Source organism: Protopterus annectens, chromosome 6.part1, assembly GCF_019279795.1.
Source record: "Protopterus annectens isolate FY-2018-M chromosome 6.part1, PAN1.0, whole genome shotgun sequence".
Taxonomy (NCBI): domain Eukaryota; kingdom Metazoa; phylum Chordata; order Ceratodontiformes; family Protopteridae; genus Protopterus; species Protopterus annectens.
The window spans coordinates 131964862-131987699 of NC_056738.1; the positions used below are offsets into that span (position 1 = coordinate 131964862).

At 39.9% G+C, this 22838-nt stretch overlaps 1 protein-coding gene across 1 annotated transcript in view; it reads right to left on the reverse strand.

The window, feature by feature from the left end:
- The window catches only part of CIR1 (corepressor interacting with RBPJ, CIR1), an 823643-nt gene that overhangs the window by 789448 nt on the left and 11357 nt on the right, over nucleotides 1-22838 (reverse strand). The window contains exon 2 of the mRNA XM_044075555.1: nucleotides 4848-4942. Within this exon, the coding sequence (XP_043931490.1) occupies nucleotides 4848-4942 (95 nt within the window). The remainder of the gene's footprint in view (nucleotides 1-4847; nucleotides 4943-22838) is intronic.

Sequence of the window (22838 nt, forward strand, 5' to 3'; positions counted from 1 at the left end):
CCATGGACAGGCTGGGCAAGAAAGTTTATACTTCTGCTACCCTAGCTTTTAGGGCAATTAATTATCAGACCCCTATATCTAGGTATGCGTTGGCTCTTCTTTCTCAGGCTTGTCAGCTTTTTTTCTGATCTTCCAGACTCCAGGGTAAATCTTCTGCTCTTTCCTTGCTAGGAACTTCTTAAGTAGTTCATCATGCTATCAAATGTAGTTATGATGCAGTAGATGCCTCTTCTAGGGTTGTTGTTTTTGGTTCAGTACTGAGGAGGTATTCTGGCTTAAGCTTCAACCTTTACCAGATGATATTAAGGCTAAATTAATGGATGTTTCTCTGGATAATAAACTTGTGTTTGGGGAAGTAACTGCTCGTTTGTTTAAGTCTCTTCAGGACAAGGGGAAGGCCTTACAGGAGCTTAAACATCTCCGATTCTCTTGTGCCTAAATTTCAGAGAAACTACCCTTTTAAAGCCAGCCTTTGTTCATAGGCAATCTCACCCTCCTCCTAAAGGTAAAAAGCATGGTAAATAGGCTCCTCCTGCTAAGGCCATTCAGACTGCAGGGATTAAAAAGCCTTCCTTTCCTGACAAACCAGGTGCTGATTATCAACCTACTCCCAGTCACATTCCTCTTTCTCTTCGCCTCTTCCTCCTCCCATTTGGCGTTGAATCACCCAGGATTCTTGAGTTCTGTCAATCATTCATCAGGGATACTTCATGATGTGGATTTCCCATCCTCCTTTTATGGGCATTCCTCAGCCTCTTTGGGAACACTTTCCTTTTTCCCCAGAGGTTCATTGAGATCTAGTCTCAGGGTACTAGTCAAGAAGTGCCCATGTCCCAAAGGGGGAAGGGGTTTTATTCAAGAATATTTCTACTGCCCAGAAAAGAGGGTATTTGGAGACCGATTCTAGATCTCTCTCATCTAAACACTTTTCTGAAGGTGACTTCCTTTTGGATGTTGTCTCTTCAGACCATGTTTCCTCTCTTGCTTCCTCAGGCCTTTCTGGTGTCTCGGGATCTCAAGGATACTTATCTCCATATTCTGATCCATCCTCTTTTCAGGAAGTTTCTGCATTTCTCTCTTGCTTCCTGGCATTTTCAGTTCTGTGCTTTGCCCTTTGGCCTTTCAACGGCCCCAAGGGTGCTCACCAAATGCCTTGCTCCTGTGACATTTCTTTTTGCAGACTTCAAGGGATCCAAATACTTCCTTACTTGGACGACCTGCTGATTCAGCCATCCTTTCCAGAGGTCCTTTTGCAAAATTGTTGCGTTACCATTTCTCTTCTTCAAAGCCTGGGGTTTATTCAGACGGTGATAATGCTGGCATACCTGCCTCCTCCAAAGGCCTTAACTCTCATTTCTTACTTTCAAACAAGGTACAAGAAACCATCAGGGTTAGTATCAGTTAACACTTACTTCAGTTGTTCTACAAGGATCATCAGGCTAAGCAAAAGCCCATTTACAGTGGAGGCCTTTGAAGAACATCTCCAGCAGTTACAAACATTGCATAATCATATAACACTCTTGTCTTATGCCAACACTATTATACAACTGTGTACATATAGTTACAATAGTAGAAAAATATGAAAATCTTTTGCAAGCAAGGCATAGGGCAATTTAAATGAACAAGAGAGGGACAGATTCTAAAAGATGTATTCTCTGTGTAATTCACTTACTGTGTTGGAAGCCTTATTTACAAATAGGTCTTGGATAACAGTAAGTCACTTATTGATCTTTTGGAATATGACCCAATGTTTTAGCAAGAGGAATAAAGTCGAGAAAATTAAAGTGAGAAATAGGGTAGAGGATCAAAATAGAGAAATGACATGTTAAAAAGACAAAGCGAGTGGGATAGGGAAAAAAAGGTGGTTTGTGGAAGAACTGGGACAAATCAGAATATTACATGCAAGAAAACATTTTATATTATTTACAAGAATATATCCAGTTGGGCGCTAAATGAGCCTTTAGTTTTTGGAGGAATCTAACTTGGCTGGCTTCATTCCTGAAATCCAGGGGAATGAAATGTCAGATTTTAGCTACATAAACAGAAAAGACAATCTCTGTAATGACTGACTTAGCTACATGCATCAGGTTTTGATTTTGTGATCAGAAGGGTCTGGAAGGAAAGTATTTGATAATGATATTAGAAAGAGCTGGACATTTAGCTGATACATAAAATAAAGGAAGCTTGATTTTTAATTAATTACTATAATACGTTTCTATTCCACACAGTTAAGGTGATCTACAGCTATATAGTGATGAGTTTTGTTGGATGTGTTGCCCGTTTTTGGCAATTTTATTTCTGGTTTGTTCAATCTTTAATGGATGACTTTGGGGAAAATTAGTTAATATGTTTCAGGAATACAGAAGTCTGGTTAAACGTAATATTTGTGTAGTTTGTTGTCATCTTAATTCAGTTAAGTAAGATTTAACTTTTTCTGTGCGGCTTAAAATTGACATTCTATGCATTTGTAAAAATGTAGTCTGCAGTCAATGACGTCTCCAAGCAGTTCAGTGTAACTAATTTGTTTAATTCTGATTCTTACTTAGAAGGTGAAACAGATGTTGCCGAGGCCTAAGTCTGGATAGGGCTTTCCCCAAGGTAAATTACACGTTACAGGGCAATCCTGGGGAGGAATCTTCTTCTTCCCACAAGCACTCATTTTGAAGGTCCAGTCTGCTATGATAAGTGGGTGAACATTCAAATAAACAGAAAAGAAAAATGTCAAGGCAGGCTAAGATGCAGCAAGGATAGATCAGATATGGCAGAAAAACTGCCAAAAAGTTCAAGAAACCTCTGACAGTGACAAAGGACATAGAAAACGGCCCAACAATAACAAACCAGATGCAAAACTTTCTTTGAAATATTCTTTGAAATATCAAAGGCAGTGTAAGCCTGTTTTGGAAGAAAAAAAAAACTGTCCTAGGTGAAGCAAACAAAATGAAGATCTGGAAAAGCTGGACAACATTGTTATTAGGAATAATGTCCCTGGCAACCTGGTAAAATTTTATCTGCCCTGTGGCCTTAATGCCCACTGATTGTAGTCCAGATGTTAACAAGGACCGTCTTACCAGATGTAAGTGACACATTGTTCAAATGCCTTAACACTTACCCTTTCAACAACTTCCACTTGGGATGACCTCTAACATGTTTAATTTTACTTAGTGAGATGAAAAAGCTTGCTCAGTATTTGAACAGCATTCATGGCCAAAAGTAAAGTACAGCCTAAAACAGCATTTACATACACCCTGAACAAAAGGCTGCGGGAATATTTTAAAAAGTTTACTTTATCAAGGCTGTCTTTAAAGAGAGAGAGAGAGCGATAGATCGAGAGGAGGAGACTGGGAAAATAATTTATATAAAACACACTATCAGCTTCTGCTCAGTTCCCAAGCAGAAGTTGTATGATCTCACTGCACAGGCCTGGTAATTGCAAGGGAAAAAAATCTATAAATTGCACTCTGGTATTGCTGGTGTCAAACTTGAATGTCTCATCCAGTTATTTTACACAGCAGAGCTGTATATATAAATTCTTGTCAAGTAAGTTTTAGTTGACCTCCCAGTAGATATCATTTAAGTTCTGTACATAATTAACTAAATCACCTGACAGTTACGGGTCCTCCACAGGTAATCTCCTTGTATTAATTACAAGGTGTTTTACCCTGCAACAAAGATATATACTCCATATCTTTACACACATTGAGGCAAGAGAAGCAATCTGAAAAAGCAGCAGGAATGGACCCAAGCCCAAAATGAAAGGGAGAGACTGCTTGCAAAAAATATAAAAACAATTATAAACTGAGCAGGGATATACATGGCAAGGAAGAGAGTAACTGCTTACAGTTTTGCAGGACAAACTTAAACAGCAACAACCTTGAGATTTTTATAGTGGGAAAGAACTGTAAACAGGTGTTCCACAGGATGGAGAGAATGTGTTAGGTTAGATAAGATGCATCAGCTGAGCAACCCCAACGCTGCAGAAAAAGTTCCACCAGTTGCTAAAGATGGACTCTACTTCATCAGATAAGTCCTACGTAATCAAGATAAATTCTTCACAAAAACAGTAGCAGTGACTGCAAAGGTTTTTTTTTTTTTTTTTTTTATAGTGGGAACATGTTCAAAATCAGTGGCATAATTTAATAATGAAAGAAACAAGCACAATTATTTTATGAGGGTTCCAAAAACAATTTCAACTAGTTAAGCAGGCTCAGCCTCCTATCCAACAAGCATTAAAAACAGGCAGAGTAGGTGGGCCTATATATCTCTCAACCTTTTAGAGCAAGAAATCTAGACAAAGCCATAAATAAAAGTGGGCAAAGGACCAAAAATAGGGGCGATTTTTAAATATTGCTCTTACAAACTTAGAAAGTTGATAGAATAACAGGTTGTGGGTTAGCATGAATCTTCTGAAGGGTATGAAGTCTGAAACTCAAATATCGGTCACATTCTAACTTGAATTGTTAATCGTTTGCCACTGATTTACCAGGATACCAGAATTTTATGAAAAACGGACCAAAAATATGAGGCAAAAATCAGGACATTCTGTGAAAATCTTTACAGTTGAGAGGTAAGATCAGCATCTAGATTCCTAATAGAGAGAAAAGGACCACATCAGTTTTGATCATCTCTACCTTACATGTGTATCAATAAGCACTTTCCACACTCACACTGTATTCATCTTCCAAATCAACTCCAAAGTTATGGCTACTGGTGGAACACAACCCACTATTACTGTTACTGACTCATACAGTAGTATTATGTAAGTTACAATAACCCATTAACTTGTGCTAAAAAAGAATACAGATTGTTAAATCTGAAAAATTAAAAGCAGCTCCCCGACTACTACAAACCTGTTGTCATAGGATTCCTGTTCTTTCAAATATTGTTGCATTAGTTCTTCTTGCTTCTTCTTTTCGTAGGTTATTTTCTGCTCTGCCATCCATACCTACAAAACAAGCAGTTTTTGAAATACTATAACTTTTACCATTAATTACTTACAAATAAATTAATTTTTTAATTGCTAAAGAAATTTAGGGACAAAACATGTTTTGTAACAGAACACAATGTTTTTGACAGAGAAAATGAAACAAAATGCTAGTACTGAAATTCAAAGCAAGATAGGGAAATTTTCAACACACCATTTTGAGGCCTAATCTATATTTATTTATTGCGTTTGTTAACCGGGAAAGTCCGCTGAGCCTAAGAAGAGCCAGTTTCCAGTGGAGGCCCGGGGAGAAAAGCTCCACATTAATTACATACAAAAGCTATATTCCGAATATTTTACCTTTTTTTAATTCAAACTAATGATACAATGTTTAGTATGGTAAGTGCAACATTTGAAGTGTCAGTTTACTATGGACTGGATTCAGAAAGGGCTGTGGCATAACAGAATCTTAGCTGCTTGGAGCCCATATGTTATATGAAGTAGTACATGTCTTCCAACCACACATGAAAAATCAAGTGTCCTCAACATCAGATTTCCAGAGACTCTAAAACTGCAGTGATGAAACTTAACAGCAACAGATCATGGGTAATTGGGTATTATACCATGATCCCCCCAAAACGTGCACGCTGATTGGCCAGCGTGCCCGTTGTAAATCGAGTTATACTAATGGAAAAAGGTCCGGTCGCCCGGACTTTTTTCCATTAGTATAACTCATTTTTTTAAACACTGTCTCGCTATGTTAAATGGGTTTAACATAGCGAGACAGCTTTAAAATAAGCAACGGAGATGTCCGTTGCTTATTTTAAAACTGTCTCGCTATGTTAAACCCGTTTAACATAGCGAGACAGTGTTAAAAAACGGAGAAAGCAAGATCTCCGTTGCTTTTAGTGTCTCGCTATGTTAAATGAGTTTAACATAGCGAGACAGTTTTAAAATAAGCAACGGAGATGTCCGTTGCTTATTTTAAAACTGTCTCGCTATGTTAAACTCACTTAACATAGCGAGACACTAAAAGCAACGGAGATCTTGCTTTCTCCGTGCTTTTGCTCAACTCTGATGTACCGCGCAGGCGCGCAGTACATCAGAACTGCCGCGATGCCAGACATCCGCGGAAGGACAGTAAACAGGCATTATACTATGCCATTATTTAAGAAAAGTAACAGTTTCTTTTCTTAAATAATGTCATGGTATAATAGCAATAACCCACTTCTGGGTGTGGGTAATGCTAAATTTACCCACGGTTGGCTTTGTTTGGTCCCTCAGGCTTCGCCCTCGGGACCAAACCATGCCAACCGTGGGTAAATTTAGCATTACCCACACCCAGGCGTGGGTTATTGCTATAGTAACACTGCTTCCATACTGCTGAAAGGATTCACAGAATGTTATGTCTCACCATTATCATTTGCTTCACCCACCCCACCACATACTGTGAAATGTGTATGGCCAAACATTCAGTACTTGCTTACAACCACTAGTCGTGTGTGCAGGAGGACTATGCCACTGCCATCCTATATGCAGCTCATAAGACTGGATGTTCAGGTATGACACAGTAGGGGGAAAAAAGACTACGACTTACGAAGAAGACAGATGTAGGACACCAGCACCTCCCAGTTGACATGAATGAAGCACATGAAGCAGAGCTTCACAGCACAGCTTACCACCAATTCTCAGCATCTTGAGTATCTGCATATTGATTAAATTAATCCACTCAAGACAATAAACCAGACTCAGAAAATGAAATAAATTGTTTTGAATTTCAGTGCTAGCACTTTATGGACAACTTTTTGACCTTATTTAGGGTCACCAGTACAAGTTAAATGAAGAGTCTAGCTATGCACTGACACACTTGGCTTATAAAGCCTAGTATCCTTACCACACGAGTGAGAACCAAATAAACTAAAAAGCGAAAGAGTCCTACAGCAGATGTATTCAGGACCACACCAGAGAGACCCTAGCAAAACAAAGAAATGCGTTTGAAAACATTTAAAAAACTTTTATAAAAAAAGAATCATGGGATGTATGCAAATTAACGGGGGCATATAAAATATTCATGCTGTACTGATGAACAGCGTGCCAGTAGCATAACAGTTTTGAAGTAGCTGATAAACTATCATTGTGAGTTATGCGACACATTCATAAATAGATACAATATACACATTTTATATACTACATTCATATATACTTAAAACATCCATTTACTAAGCAATACATACATCTCTCTCTCTCACACAAACATTATATTTGATTATATACAATATGTGTGTGTGGATAAAATGCACACCCAGTCACATCTACATTTACACAAAACTCCACTAAGCAAATCTGAAAGTCATGCAACATACACTTAACTTGCTTTCATGCACTGAACACTTAATAGATTATTCAATTCATCCATCCACCACCTCTTTTTCCATTTTTACACATGCGGTCAGGGTGGCACTTTAACAGTGACAATCAACCACAGCCAAGGTTCACACCACAGGGTGGCTAGCCCTACAGAGACTCAGCTGTTCTTCCATACCACACACTTGCACGCACACTCACACCTATGGCCAAGTATTAAAACCATGAATACTTGAGTGACTTTATTATTTGATGTTTGCATGTGTTATTATTTTCAGACATTAACTGGTTGTAGACTCTCTTTACTTTAACTGCACAGATTAGCAGCAGCTAAATTCAGAGACTGGGAAGCTCTGACACAGAATTCAGTCTATAAGAATTTGCTTCAAGACTGGACACTAGGCAACTTCAATGCCTGTTCTGGCAAACCCTGATAAGTCTCAACTGTTTCCTGATGTAGAAGCATATCTGGCAGCTTCTAAAGTTTGATACTGAAACCCTCATACTGTTACTTTGTACAAAAGACTTTGGATATTGATTAATAAGTGTAGCTTGGACTAGCACTTTATGCCTCAGAAAAGAATCCTGAGCCATCCTAACAATATCTTCTTCCTCCAAAATAGATGTATTCTTGGGAGCTTTGTCATAAAACATTAAATTGTCTGATATGTAAAAATATAATTGTGGTTGTCTCTTGGAACCAAGTATTAAGTTTCAAACACCAACTTCTTAGTAAGAGAAGTTGTGTATTGGAAAGTCCTACTGATTGAAGATTTGTGTTCTGCTACTCTCAAGGACAGGTATTTGATATGACCAACCAGACATTTAAGATACTTTTCACTGTCTGGATCATTATCTATACAGGACAAAGTTGTTGTCATGGCACAGAGGGGTAAAACCCTTACTATGGCACAGGAGTCCCAGGTTTGATAGTAGCTCAAGCATCTGAGGTGCTTGCAAGTGGAGGATGGGTGTGCATGAGGAAATTTTACTGTTGGATCCTACTAGAGGCTAGGGACACACAAGGGTGTTGTTCTTAAGAAGCAGAGAAATTGGTAGAGTTGCTGTGGAAAAAAAATGCCAACATGTTTAATTGCATTTCTGGCCCTAGATGTTACAAATGCACACAAGGGGAGGGGGGGGTTAGGGCAAGAAAAAAAAACTCTCACTGGCAGCAATATACCACTACTCCAGGTGGGTTGGAGTTAGCCCAGATAAGGAAAGGAGAGCCAAGTGGATTAAGAAAACATACTGGGAGCAATGGATGGTCAACTGCAAAAAAAAAAAAAAAAAAAAGGGGGAAAAACTCTTTCGACTTATCATCGGACTACAGTTATCATGGGCTTGAATTTGTGTGGGTGAAATTCCATGATCTGGCAATGAACTGAAATTCCTGGCTTGAAAATTGAGGACTATTATCAGATATATCTAGCTCTACTATTTCTTGTCAAGAAAATTATACTTACAACAGCAGTCCACAGAAAACATGAAATTAAGATTGTTATAGATTGAAACAGATCAAATGTCCCACTTATTCTTGCTTGTGAAAAAATCATGTGGAATTTTTATTTTATTTTTAAATGAGATTTCTAAACATGCCACACATTCTACACTCATGATCTATTTGCACAATCTGTACAACTACACAGTCAGTATACAATGCCATGTGCCTTTTGTTTGCACTTTATCATAGCAAATGTAACACATGTAGCTTCAATAGCATTTGGTTATGGAGGTGTGTGAAGACAATTTTGTCATCCATGAATATAATTTCCTACACAAATAAGTGATCTCTAAAATGAAAACATGACTTGAATAATGAAGAAAGTGCCAGACTCTCCTGTCGTAATGACATATTGGAGTAAAATATAGCTGTACAGCACCTCTTGTATAAACTCTCATCTCTTGTTAAATTCTCTGAGTTCAGAGGTAACAATGACATTATCCATAAGACCTCTAGGTTTTTGCCTATAAGATCCTGGCTACATTCATTTAAAAATGGTCTGTTGAGTGTATCAGCAATATGCATAAGATTCCCAGGCTTATAATGTACTTTAACACCATACTTCTGTAGTGATAACATTATCTTCTTAAATATACTCTTACATGGCTTGCGGACATATCCCACTACTACACTTATACAGTCAAGAAGTTTGGCATTTTAAGACTTTAGCATTTCTCTCTCAGTCTGTGCACATTATGCCTATGCATCAGTCAATGCCCTTGATGCACAGACAACAGGTCTGCCCTCCTTTAAAAGCACTGCTGTTAGTTTTTGTTGACATGTAGGGTTATAGGCAGTGTCACGTCATGGCTCTTCAGCATCACTGCTAGCGTCACTAACCTTGTCAGCAACTCAAAAAACATTTTTTCTTTTATTTTTATCTGCTGACCACCACTCTACATCAAGCAACTTTCTCAGTTATACTGTGATCTCTGACAAGTGTGGAATAAAGTGATTCCTTACCATTAACCAAGTATCAATATGTTTGCATATTCACAGTTATGCAAAACCTGTCAGTATTCAGATGATGACCATTTTCAGTTAACACTTCTAATATACCTTGCAGAAGACACGTTTTTGGCATCTGACTTTGCTGACCTTCAAACTTTGTGATCACAAGCTTCCTAACAACACAACTAATCTGTCACAGTCTTGCTTTGTAGCACCTCATAAAATAGCATCATCAAATGCTAGAAAGCCCTCTAATCAAGTTTCTACAGCTCAGTGAAACACTTCTAGTGCTGATGAAACTCTGAAAGGTAGCCTCAATTATCTGCATTACCCTAAATGTTCAACAAATGTGCAGAGTTTGGAACTAGTTTCATCCAACTTTGTCTGATAAAATTCCTAATCTGCATCAAGCCTTAAAAAGAAAGAATCTGTTTTTCATAGTTGCTGCTACTTTTTCAGCCAGCTAAAGTACACAATGGTCCCTTGATCTACTTATTAACATGTAACACCGAAAGCTCCTTACAACGCCCAGATATTTTTGGAGTCTGGCTTCCTTAACTAAGTTACTTACCCATTTTAAAACAGGCAATATTAAATGGGTAATGTTTATGTAACAAAATAACAGCAAGACTGTTAACCTAGGATGTTGTGATATACAGAAAGTAATTACTGCTTTTCAATTATTCATAATTTCATAACTGAGAGAGCTACACGTTACTGAAGAACATTTAAACAATAAAGTATCCATATTCACTTATAATGCAGTATACTAGACATTATTCCCAATTATTTGCTAGGAATTATGAAGACATGTAATATTTCCATAAATACTTGATATCTCTAAAAACAAGTAATTTTCAAACTTCTGCATAGCATCAGGTGAAACCTTAGATTATGATGCTGAAGAAAATGGTCAATTATTTTTACACTGCAAATTCACATCTTGAAAGATATGCCGTGTTATATTGCTAATTAGACATCCACACATAATTTTCATAGTTCTATACATATCTACATTAATATGCACTCAGAAGAATTTCTAGATGTAACATGAAAGCTTATGTCAGGTTAGACTAAATGTTCTGACAATATATGTCTAGGATACACAGTTTCCAAGACATGAAAATCTGTGAAACTCTAGAGCAACATAATCTGAGTTCATGTGCATTATAACAGTATTGCTGTAAAGACTTAATGTACTATTACCACAAGTCGTGTTACTGATAATACTACTAAAATGGCAATATTAACTCTTCCCAAAAGATTTACATTTCTTTTTTTCAGAATTTTTTAATTTGATTTTCCAGAAAGTGCTCTAGAATGCAAAGATGTGTGCAGGCTGCTGGAGCTGTGGCCTTCCATAGCACAGCGATGTTAAGGACTTAAGATCACTTGGAAAACAGAAAATTCTTACTTAGTCCTGTTTTTGCCTATTTGTTATTTATTTTCAGTATTATTATTGGGTAAGTTGACGGGCCTGCTGACCCTTCTCAGTCATGACCCGGGTATAAAGGAAACAAGATACACTGTTAAGTTGAATGACATGAAAAGATGCATCCATATTTCAAATTCAATAGCAAATGATAAAACTAAATACTTTTATTTAGTGTTACTCTTGTAATTACTGTATCTACTATGCAAATATATACACATCATCTGGTAAAAAAATATTTTAGTTGTTACAGCAAGTGCCTTAGCCAGTGCAATGGAAGCATGAGCATGTCACTTCTTTGAAGGGTTTTTGAATGTCTCTAAGGTCTGACAATTCCTGACTTCACAAGGTAGATGATTCTAAGCGGAAGGTCCTATTCTGAAAGATGCTTTTTCACCTATGACTTGTCCAAATTTAGGCCTGGCAAGTGCCCTACTGTCATCCCCGTTGTTTCTAAGTGAATAACTTTGGTGTCTTAGAAATCCTCTTTTTATAAGTGGATAGTATCTAGCCATGAGAATTTTGAAAACTAGGTTCCCATTTAATAGAGCAGCCCTGCTAGGTACTTGGGAGCCAATAGACTTCCTGGAGTACCTGACAATGATGTGCTTTTTGTTCAATGAGGAGAGCAAATCTGCTTACTTTTATTTCAGTGGAACACAGTTCTTGACAGTTGTAACTTGAATGCATGCTGAGTAAGGCATACTCGAGTTTAGGGATTTTTATCCCCGTTACCATGTTAATAATTTGCTCTGTTGGTTTTGCCTGTTGACTATTACTCATACCGACTATAACCTTTAATTCTTGCCCAATTTTAGCCTTAAAAGGAATGGGTACTCTGCATGCAACATAAATCACAGGAACCGCATCAGGTCACATCTTTACATGGGACTCACCCTACCGACATCCTAAGGTTTCAAAACAATCAACATATCTTTCCAGAATATCTGTATACTGTACCACAGACTCTGTATTGTGCAACTTATTTCTGTACTGGGAAGTGCTAATTATAGCCACTTTTAATACAGTCTCATGCTGCAGTGGGTTGTTTGACAGCAGACTTCTAAATATTAACTCTTCCTTGAGTTTTGCTCACTGCATATAGCTTGTAAAAGTCATCATGCTTCATTAGGTTTAGGAATAGCTCAAACAGACTCGCAGGATGCCATCTCGACTGTTCTGCGTTTCCACACAAACATTCTCACAGCTCTGCAATATAACTTGCTCCTGCACATCTTCAGTGTCTTTAAATTGCATGCTCTCAAAAAGATATCTGTAAACATTATGCACTGTAGAGCAGGCTTGATACATTATAAGCTGGAAAACCAAAGACTATTGTGATTCACAAAAGTAGAACCACAGTAGGGCAAGGCACTATATGTTGTCTTACCTAATACACAAGCACTGTACTCCATATGCATACCAAATTCCCTCACTGAATGTATGCCATTTCAAAGAAAAAAAAAACACTGGAGTACTAGCTAGTCTTAACTAAAATCATTCATTCCCCTTTCAGTGATGCTAGTCCTCTCCTTCCAGTCGGGGGATGCAACACCGGATCCCCACATTACCACAGTACAGTAATGACGCCTCCAAGTCCACCATCATCTTGAAAGATTTTTTTTTTTTTTTTATGAATCACTTCCAGACAAGACTGCAAACCACAATGCAACAGTAATATCCAACTCAGTATGTTATAATTACACCTCACTATGGAGCTGCATGTAGCTCCACAGTAAGCAAGGCAAAAAATACCGTAGCTGCCTCTGACTGCTGTGCAGCTCCCATCTGCCATACAACACAAGCACAACAGCACCTAATACACAGTGGAGTACTAGGTTTGCTTGTGTACCACTTAAGAACAATGGATGACAATTTAAAATGGCACTCAAGAACCTCATTCAAAAATCGGTATACTTGGTGCTGTCATAAGACACACACTACATAAGATACCTGCAAACAATGAGACAGTATAAATACCTAAAGTTGTTGTTACATCTTTAACATTCAGTTTAACAGAAACACTTTGATTTTTCATCTTGATTGCATAAATTCTCTTTATCATGACGTCATATAAGTCTCTGTGGCTATCTGGTTGCTTTAGTTTAGCTTGCAAAGTGACTAACTGAAATAATTGTTTGTAGTCTATTTTTTTTTACACACAGAATTCGAGAAGACTTGTCTAAGTGGCTTCAGCTTGTGTCCAGAATAAGAAAGTAATGTCCAAGCACACTTGTCCAAGCACACTTGAACAGCTCACACTTTTGAACGCAAGAGTGTTATAGGTGAAGTTGTAACTCTAAATTATCCGTAAAGTCTGTATGCCGTGTGTGTGCTTGTATGTACCTATGCACTTGAACAAATGCATGTCTGGCAAAGGCAAGGCGCCCTGTTCAGGACAAGTCTCTTATGTCTTCTGCAAAAGGAATGTTGAAATTGGTTCCGACCCCCCCCCCCCACACACACACACACACACACACACACATAAACCTTGTACTGGACGAAGTTGGTCAGCAGTGAATAGCTGAATGTTTAGGTAGATTCAGCCATGTTGCTTCATGCACCAATATTCAGTTTAAACACAATTTTGTTGCCTTTAATCCATAGTTTCACAAACTAAACTTCCCTTTCCCTTTTTCACTGATTAAATAATATGTACAGAGTTTCTCTGGTCATTAAAGAGATGCATTATTACTTTATTATGCATGTACTGTATCCACTGACTATGCTTTAGATGTGCCCATAAAAACTTCTCCTTCTGGCTGTTCTTTAATATCATAAACTTAATTACTTTGCTACTGCACTCTTTTTCATACAAAGCCTACTCTACCAAATGATTATTATTCAAGTCTACACGTGACTTTTGCTACAAAGTGCACCTTTTCATGTCTAAAGCTACAACACTGGATGAGCGTGTGGTTTCAGACTCCTCATTTGGTGTCAAGTGCCCTCTTGATTACTGAGCATTTGTCTGTAAATTGTCTATTTTTTAAACATTTTTAGCAATTCTTGAGTTCCATTTTCATGTATAGTTCTAATTCTGCATAGTTCTCCATCTTCTGTAATGCTTTTAGGTTGCACAGTCAAAGACTCGCGTACTCAACATACATCTATAATTTTCTCCAATGTTAAATCAGTAGATCATTTGTTTCCATAGCCTGTTCTACCTTTTATTAGGAATTCTGCTAAATTACTAGATTCACAGCATAAGCATATATAGTCTTCTAAACTACATGATTTCAAGTAAAAAGATCTCACATTTGATTTTTTTTTTTTGGTTCACACCATGTCTACAATTTACACTAAATTTCTGTCAGTCTCCTCTTATTTAAAAAGTAAAGCAAATGTGTTAAATACCTTGACTGCTGCTTCCCTGCCTTTAACAAAGAAAAAAAGTATGCCACGTCCTTTATGGCTTATCCCCAGGGCCACTCAGAAGAAGATGCAATGCAAATGCTGAATTCAAGACTTCAGATTTTCAGAGTGATTCCCTTACAGTTTTAGAAACTATGGTAGTTGCAATGTTGTCAGCTGAACCCAAATGGCGAAGTACAGTAAAAATACCTGTAGTACAAATATACTACTGGACCAGCCTCATGCCATACCAGGTACAGGCCTCAGCAGAAAACAAATGGTAGCAGCAACAATAGAAGAAATCTAGACGAAAAAATATAGTATCTCAATGTCCCAAAAAGGTTTCCGCTTCTACTACTGTGCCTAACCTGTGCAGTTTTAGTTACCATCAGAGTTCAGGGTAGATGACAAGAGGCATACACAGTTCTACACAACATATTTTTTTCAGTTCAACTCTTTACTGTTATTCTGAAGACCTTACCAAAAGCCACATGACTCACCCCCTACTAGCCATCATAAATAGCATACTGCTACTTAAATACTCTGTATACAACAGGTTCCAAGACCATGGTATATGTTTATATTACAAGTAATGCACAAGTCTAATATACAGATTATTCAATCATTCAAATTTTACGTCTGTGGTATTATGTTTAACTAGCAACTCTGGACTAGCCTACCAGTTAGTTTGAAAGCTAATAACAAATTGGAACTCCTGTTTAGAGCTACACAATTCTTCATGAATTATGCTACCATACCTAGTCAGAATTTCTCTACTATAACGTGCCCTTCATTTTTCTTTTATCTTCGATAACCAGTTCCCATTTATTAAGCAACACGATCACTAGGCTTGTTGCAGAACAAAAGATAAGTACGGACCACATTAATAGGTTGAGGGGATTATGTGTACATCCACTTCAACCACAGGGACTTTGCCACAGGCTCAAGTTACCTCACTAATGAGACTACCTATACCTCTTGAATATCCTTCTTGTAGTGTGGCTCCTGTGCAAAAGCACAATGATTTGATTCAACATGAAAGGAAGTACTATCCTTAGCCATCAACACAAGTAAAGAAACTGGTGGTCAAGTGGAGCACAGAAAGTATGGGTGAAACTTGCCAGACAGTTGAGACAGAGGACTGTTCTGGATAATTTCAGATGCAGAGGTTTCTCTAGAAGTTGATGATACAACAGAGTTAACCACACATGCCACGCATTTCAGAAAAGAAGTTGAAGAATGTTTCTTAATTGAAGACATTTTGCAGCAAGACTCCCTACCACAACAACAGAAGATGCTCCATGCTACAAAAGGATTGAGAGACTACTGGAGTGAGGAGCTACTCATGAGGCATCAGAAGACTGAGTCAAACTGCTCACTAAAAAAAAAATTGATTTTGCCAGAAATGTTACCTGCTGTAAGAAAGCAATTGTAAGACATGACCTCTTCCCAAATGCTCAACACTCCTAGCATGGGGAGGGAGGGCAGTAAGAAAGTTCTGTCTTGTCTATGGGCTATATATCCATCATATCGTCTGTGTATACAAGAGAGAGAGTGCTGGAATTTCTGCAGGGTCAGAATGACCACTCATATCTCCAAAACAGTGATATGCTCACTGGACACTGCATATGAGCACATACTGAACTGTCCTCCCCCAACCACAGGGCAGGCATGTCCCATAGTAATGGCACTGAGGGGGATGGGAGGTGGAAGAGGATGTAAAGAGACATGTTTGAGGCGTTAAACCACCAGCAAAGATGTGACTTGCACACCTTTGAAATTCTGATCCAGTCTGAGAGAAGACCAGAGACTCGATATTGAGTTCAGAGAGTCAGTTTATAACACTGACAAGTGACAGGATACATGAGGAACTAGACTGATACTTGCTGCCATAAGGCCCTTGGTTTTCAGGCAAAGACTTTTAGAAACAACATCCAAGGAAAACAGGAAAGAAACTAATGTCTGCAAAAGAATCGTTCCCTGAGGGAGACTTAATTTGCTAACAAGGTTGCCCAGAAAGCATGTGATGCTGTGAAAAATACGGCCCAGACCGCAGAATCCTTTATAAACGCATTCTATGAACACCTTCAGGAATGCATGGATCATGTAATCTCAAATAAAACCAAGACCCAATCCTCCAAAGGCAGACGTCCTGTCTGGTGGACCCCAGCCATAAACAAACTAAACAATAGAAGGAGGAAGCTACTACATGATAGAGCAAAATCCCAAAAAGGGAAGGCATCTCTGATCAGTATTAGCAAAAAACTACGGGCACTCATAAAATCGTCTAAGGCCAGCTTCGAGAGAAAAATTGCACAGGACACTAAGGATAATCACAAGCCTTTCTTTAGTTATGTTAGGAACCTGGGAGGGAATTCCCAGATATGCTCAGAATTAGTCCAAAATGACAAAAAATACACTGAACCCACAGACATTGCCAACATCCTAGCTGACAGGTTCAGCGCAAACCCCCCCCCCCAACAGGGCAAATATCTATCCCAGCAGAGTGCTGCCCCCCCTGACATCTCAGATGCTCAGGTAAGAGCTGCCCTCTCCAAAGCAAAAAACACAGCATCAATGGGACCAGACGGTGTCCCGGGTTGCGTCCTACATGAACTCCAAGAAGAGCTAAACCCAAACATAAAACTACTGTTCAATCTCAGCCTTACTACAGGATATGTACCCAAAGAGTGGCGTACAGCAACAGTGGTCCCTCTCCACAAAGGTGGTGCCTCAACGGATCCTGGAAACTATCGCCCCATAAGCCTGACTAGCTTGGTCTGCAAAGCTATGGAAAGGATCATCATGGACCTCATAAATAAAGATATTGGGGACCTACAGACACTGGATCCTACCCAGTTCGGCTTTGTTAAGGGCAGATCCTGCCTATTAAACCTGGTTGATGTCTTTGAAACAGTCACCAAGGCCATTGACGAGGGGAAGGTGGTCCACACAGCCTACCTGGACCTCACAAAAGCCTTCGATACAATACCCCACTCGGGCATTATAGATAAGCTCACCAGCTTAAATATAAACCCCTATGTCACTAGATGGGTTGCAAACTGGCTCAAGGACAGAACCCACATGGTTAGAATTGCTGGAGCCATGTCAGACTCCAAACCAGTTACAAGTGGCGTCCCACAAGGCTCAGTCCTGGGACCTCTCTTGTTCGGTATATATTTCTCGGAGGTACAGGCCAACACAGAAGGACTGTGGCTGACCAAGTTCGCAGATGACTGCAAACTGGGCCATAATCGACTCTCCAGCCGACACAAGCATCCTCCAAAAGGGCCTCATAGAAACAGACAACTGCTGCCAGAGCCATGGCCTCAAGCTAAATGCCAAAAGTGTATAGTCATCCCCTTTGGCAAAAACAAAGTGCCCACAAATTACCACATAGGTGGTAATCCATTAAGTACAGAAGAAGTAATTAGGGACCTGGGGACCCAAGTTGATAGCAATCTCTCATTTGACAACCACGTGGCCAAAGTGGTTAAAAAAACATTTTATATAGCCCACCTAATCATGAAGGGATTCACATCTAGATCAGGGGAGGTCATCGTGCCTCTTTACTCATCCCTCATCAGGCCCATAATTGAGTACAATGCCCCTTTTGGGATGTACCTTACCAGACACCTGCAGCAACTGGAAAGACCCCAAAAGTACCTCACCAAGAGGATCAAAGGGCTCAAACAGATGCCATATGCTGCCCGGTTAAAGAAACTCCAGCTCTACTCCCGCCTGCTCAGAGGCGATCTGTGCCTGACGTATAAAGCCATGTCCAGCCCAGAATTAATGGACATGCTGCACCTCAGAAAATCCAAATCCCATCGAGCTACGCACCCGAGAGACTTGAACCTCAGCACTGAAATAGATAGGACATGCTGGAGGGACAGATTCATAACCCAGAGGCTTTCTTCACTCTGGAATAAAATCCCAGTCCAGGTTAGGCAGAGTCCCTCATTGACTCTCTTCAAGAGGAATCTTGATGAGTGGATGGGAGATCGTAGGTTTACCCCAGGTATCACTTCTGTGTCACTGTTAGACAGAGGCACAGTATACTAACCTCGAAAAAGGGCATAGCAAAATTAATTTAAAATGGTTGGCGAAAGCCAAACACACTCTGGCTTGGCTTATAAATGCCCTAGGGCAGATAGCCTAGTATGAACCTATGAATAATATGATCTGTGATAGCTCCAGCTATAATTCTGTAGTAATCACCATGGTACAAGGCATAAGAAGAGGTAAAATAACGCATCTCTTGTTATCGGAAGTTTCTGCTGGGAAGGGATGGCTTGAAATCAGTTTTCAATGTAGAGAATGCCCTTGGTCCACAATATTTGGAATACTGTCACTAAGGCCAAATATTTGTTGAACATTCTGGGGGCTGATGTAAGACCAAACTGGCAGACTGAAAATTTTAAAGCCACTGGCTCCTACTCAGACGTGCAAAAACTTCCTTAAGACATTGACTAATCTGACATACAGGTACACATCTTGGAGGCCAAGAGAGCACATCTCAAGGAAGAATAACCTGCAAAGAGAGCCTTAATAAAATTGCACTGCACTTGTTTCGGCTTCTTACACAGAGGATCAGCTGGAGGTACTTTGTTTTCTTGGGTACCAAAAATGTGGAACAGTACACAGACTCTCTCTAATCTGGTGGGACCTTTTGGATGTCTCACTTTGTCAGTAGGTGAACCACCTCTTGCTCTGCCAACTTCTTCTGATGAGGTGGGACATCTGAGAGACTATGACAGGATAAGTGGGGTTGACTAGGAACAGTATTCACCAAACCATGGAAATACCCATGATCCAGGTCTCCTGTGTGACAGCCATCCACAAAAATCAGACAGAAGGACATGTGACCCATTGATACCCTCCAGAGATTGAAAGTCAGGCAAGTCTTCAAGCTGCTGTGCTGCTTCTATGAACCTCTGGAGGAGTCATGACAGCTTCAATTCTACTAAGAATTACAATTGCTAAAGAAATGTCCATTTTAAGATGGACAATGTTTTTTTTGCTAGACCATTAGCACAGATAGGGCATACCTGCAAAAGATGTTGACCAGATGGGCACAGAAGAATAATAAACTGATAAATATATCAAAACTAAGCATAGGAGATTTCAGAGACAGACTGAAGGGTTAATGTTTAATGCAGCACACAGTGATATGAAACTGTGGATTCATTTAAGTACCTGTGTAAATGGGTAGATGCAGCATTTTGAGTGTTTCTGACCAGGTCAACCAATTGGTTAATGATAGTTCTAAACTATAAGATGCATATAACAATTACCAAAGTATGGAATGATAGTAATAAGGAATATGTATTGCGAGGGCAATTCTTTATAGAGAACACTTGGAGTGAAGAGTGGCATAACTCAAAATATACTAAGCATTCTGGGCCAGACTATTTTGTACTGAGGTATACAAATTCTTGAGAATCAAAACTGATACAGGAATCTTACTGCAAAGAAAAGTTATCTAAATCAGTAACAAATGACTGGTATCATAAAAAGGTAGAAGAGCAAGTTTTTGATACCAAGTTTTAAAAAAAATAAATTAGCACCACATACTAATGGTTTGTCTGGAGGGTCCATGATACACTTAAGAACCTTCATAGGCTCATAGGTAGGTACTAGGCTCTCAGCCCTGGGGCCTACATAAGCCTAGCCAAAAAGGTTCCCTGGCTTTCGCTACCAAAGAAAATTATTTTCCTGTGCCCCTGCCGAGCAGTGCCGCAGAAGTGATCCCAGGGGTGAATTTTCTATTTCCCATCCAGCCGTCAAGATTTTTCTTTAAGAGGGCCAATGAGGAGCTTTGCTTGACATGAATGGATAGTTTGTTCCAGAGTATGGGAAGTCTCTGGGACAGGAATCTATCCCTCCAGCATATTCTGTTTATTGTGGTGACGAGGTTAAGTTCCCTGGAGCATGTGGTACGGAGAGATTGGGATTTCTTTAAGTGTGGCATGTCCAACAGCTCTGAGTTTGACATAGCTTTGTATGTTAGGCAGAGATCGCCTCTGAGTACGCAATATGTGATGGAGTGGAGCTGAGAGTTTTTTTTAAGACGGTCGGCGTACGGCATCTGTTTGAGGCCAGTCATCCTGTTAGTGAGGTATTTCTGTGGCCTTTCCAATTGTTGTGGGTATCTTGTGAGATACATGCCAAAACGGGGTATTGTACTCTATAATGGGTCTGATGAGGGATGAGTAGAGAGGAATAATGACCTTTTTTCTAGAGGAGAACCCTTTTGTGATGAAGTGTGCCATGTAGAAGGATTTCCTGACTACTGTGGCGATGTGGTTATCAAAGAAGAGACTACTGTCCACCTGTGTCCCCGGTCTCTTAATCACACTTTTGGTATTTAGTGAGCTACCACCTATGTGGTAGTTCATGGGTACTGAGTTTTTCCCAAAGGGGATGACAATGCACTTCTTGGCATTGAGCTTGAGGCCATGACTTTGACACCAAGCATCTGTTTCTGTGAGGCCTTTTTGTAGAATGTCTACATCATTAGGTGATTCTATTATGGCTCCCAGCTTGCAGTCATCTGCAAACTTTGTTAGCCAAAGACCTTCTGTGTTGGCCTGCACTTCAGAGAAGTAGATGCCGAACAGGAGAGTACCCAGGACCGAATCTTGTGGTACTCCACTCGTCACTGGTCTGAAGTCAGAATTGAGAGTTGACAACTTTTACTGTGTGGGTTCTGTCAGTGATCCAGTTGGCCTCCCATCTTGGGACATAGGGATTTACACCCAGTTTAGTGAGTTTATCTATAATTCCAGAGTGGGGGATGGTATCGAAAGCCTTGCTGAGGTCAAAATAGGCTGTGTGCACTACCTTGCCCTAGTCTACAGCTCTGGTGACTGCTTCAAAGAAGTCAATCAGGTTTACTAGACATTATCTGCCTTTTACAAACCCAAACTGAGTGGGGTCCAGGGTTTGGAGGTTACCTATGTCTTTGTTTATAAGCTCCAACAAGATATGTTCCATGGCCTTGCAGACCAGGCTCGTCAGGCTAATGGGCGGTAGTTTCTGGGGTCTGTGGTGGCACCCCCTTTGTGGAGTGGGATAACCGTCGCTGTGCACCATTCAGTGGGCACAAAGCCTGAGGTGAGGTTATGACTGAACATGGTACTTAGGTGGGGTGCCAGTCCGTTCTATAGTTTGTGCAGTATGCAGCCTGGGATGTTGTCTGTTCCCATGAATGCTGTGTTCTTGGCTTTGGAGAGTGTGGTCTTTACTTCTTCATCCGTGATTTCAGGGGCTTTGCCTTCTTCCGGTATTAAGATGGGCCCTTTGGAGGATGAGAGGGGAGTAAAGTTAGCAGTGGACCTATCTGCCAGGATGTTGGCAATATCTGTTGGTTCTGTATATTTAGTGCCATTGTGCTGTAGCTCAGAGCAGATCCGAGTCTTGATATTGAGATTCTTGACACAGCTGTAGAATGCTTTGTGATTGTCTTTGGAATCCGTGGTGATTTGATTTTCATAACTAGCTTTGGAGGATTTTATGAGGGATCTCAGCTTCTTGCTGAGGCTGACCAGGGAGTTCATCAAATCTTGGGATTTTACTCTTTTTTGCAACAGCTACTTCCTTTTGTTGTAGAGTTTGTTTATGGTAGGACACGACCACATTGGCTTCCTTTTTTTGGAGGATAGTGTCTTGGTTCTGTTGGGGATGGCACGATCCATGCACTCATGTATGTGCTTATACAGTGCTTGGAGGTGTGGATATCCTTAATGAATATGGACAAGCCTCTGTCTTACTGTTTCAGTCCAGGTTAGGTGGCCGAAAAGTGTAGTATGAATTATAGCCTGGTAATACAGGAGTGTTCACTGGAGCCTTGAACCAGGTCTCTGTCACTGCACAGATGTCGACGTTCTCCATTTTAAGGAGTGCCTTGAGTGAGTGCATTTTGAGGTTTAGACTTCTAGCATTGAGTAGCATTACCCTCAGAGTTTGCTTACTTGTACCCGTTACGGTGGTGAATTTGGCATTTGAACCTTGCCTAAAAAAGGCACTACAGGGGTGGCAACAGTCTTAGCCAGTATCCGGAATCCCAGGGGTGACAGGTGCAGGCAATCTTTGGTAAAGCATCGTGGTCTGTCGACCATGTCGTCCCAGACAGACAGATACTGGATCCCCTCAGAATGACACCAGAAGCTTAACCAATTGTTGAAGTCAATCATTTTGTCCGTGTACTGTGGTATCATTCTGGGCGATGGCAGGCTGCTACTCAGGGTTAGGGTCATACCTGCCTGGGCTACAAGAACCAAGAGCTCCTCCACGTCTCTTTCATGTAG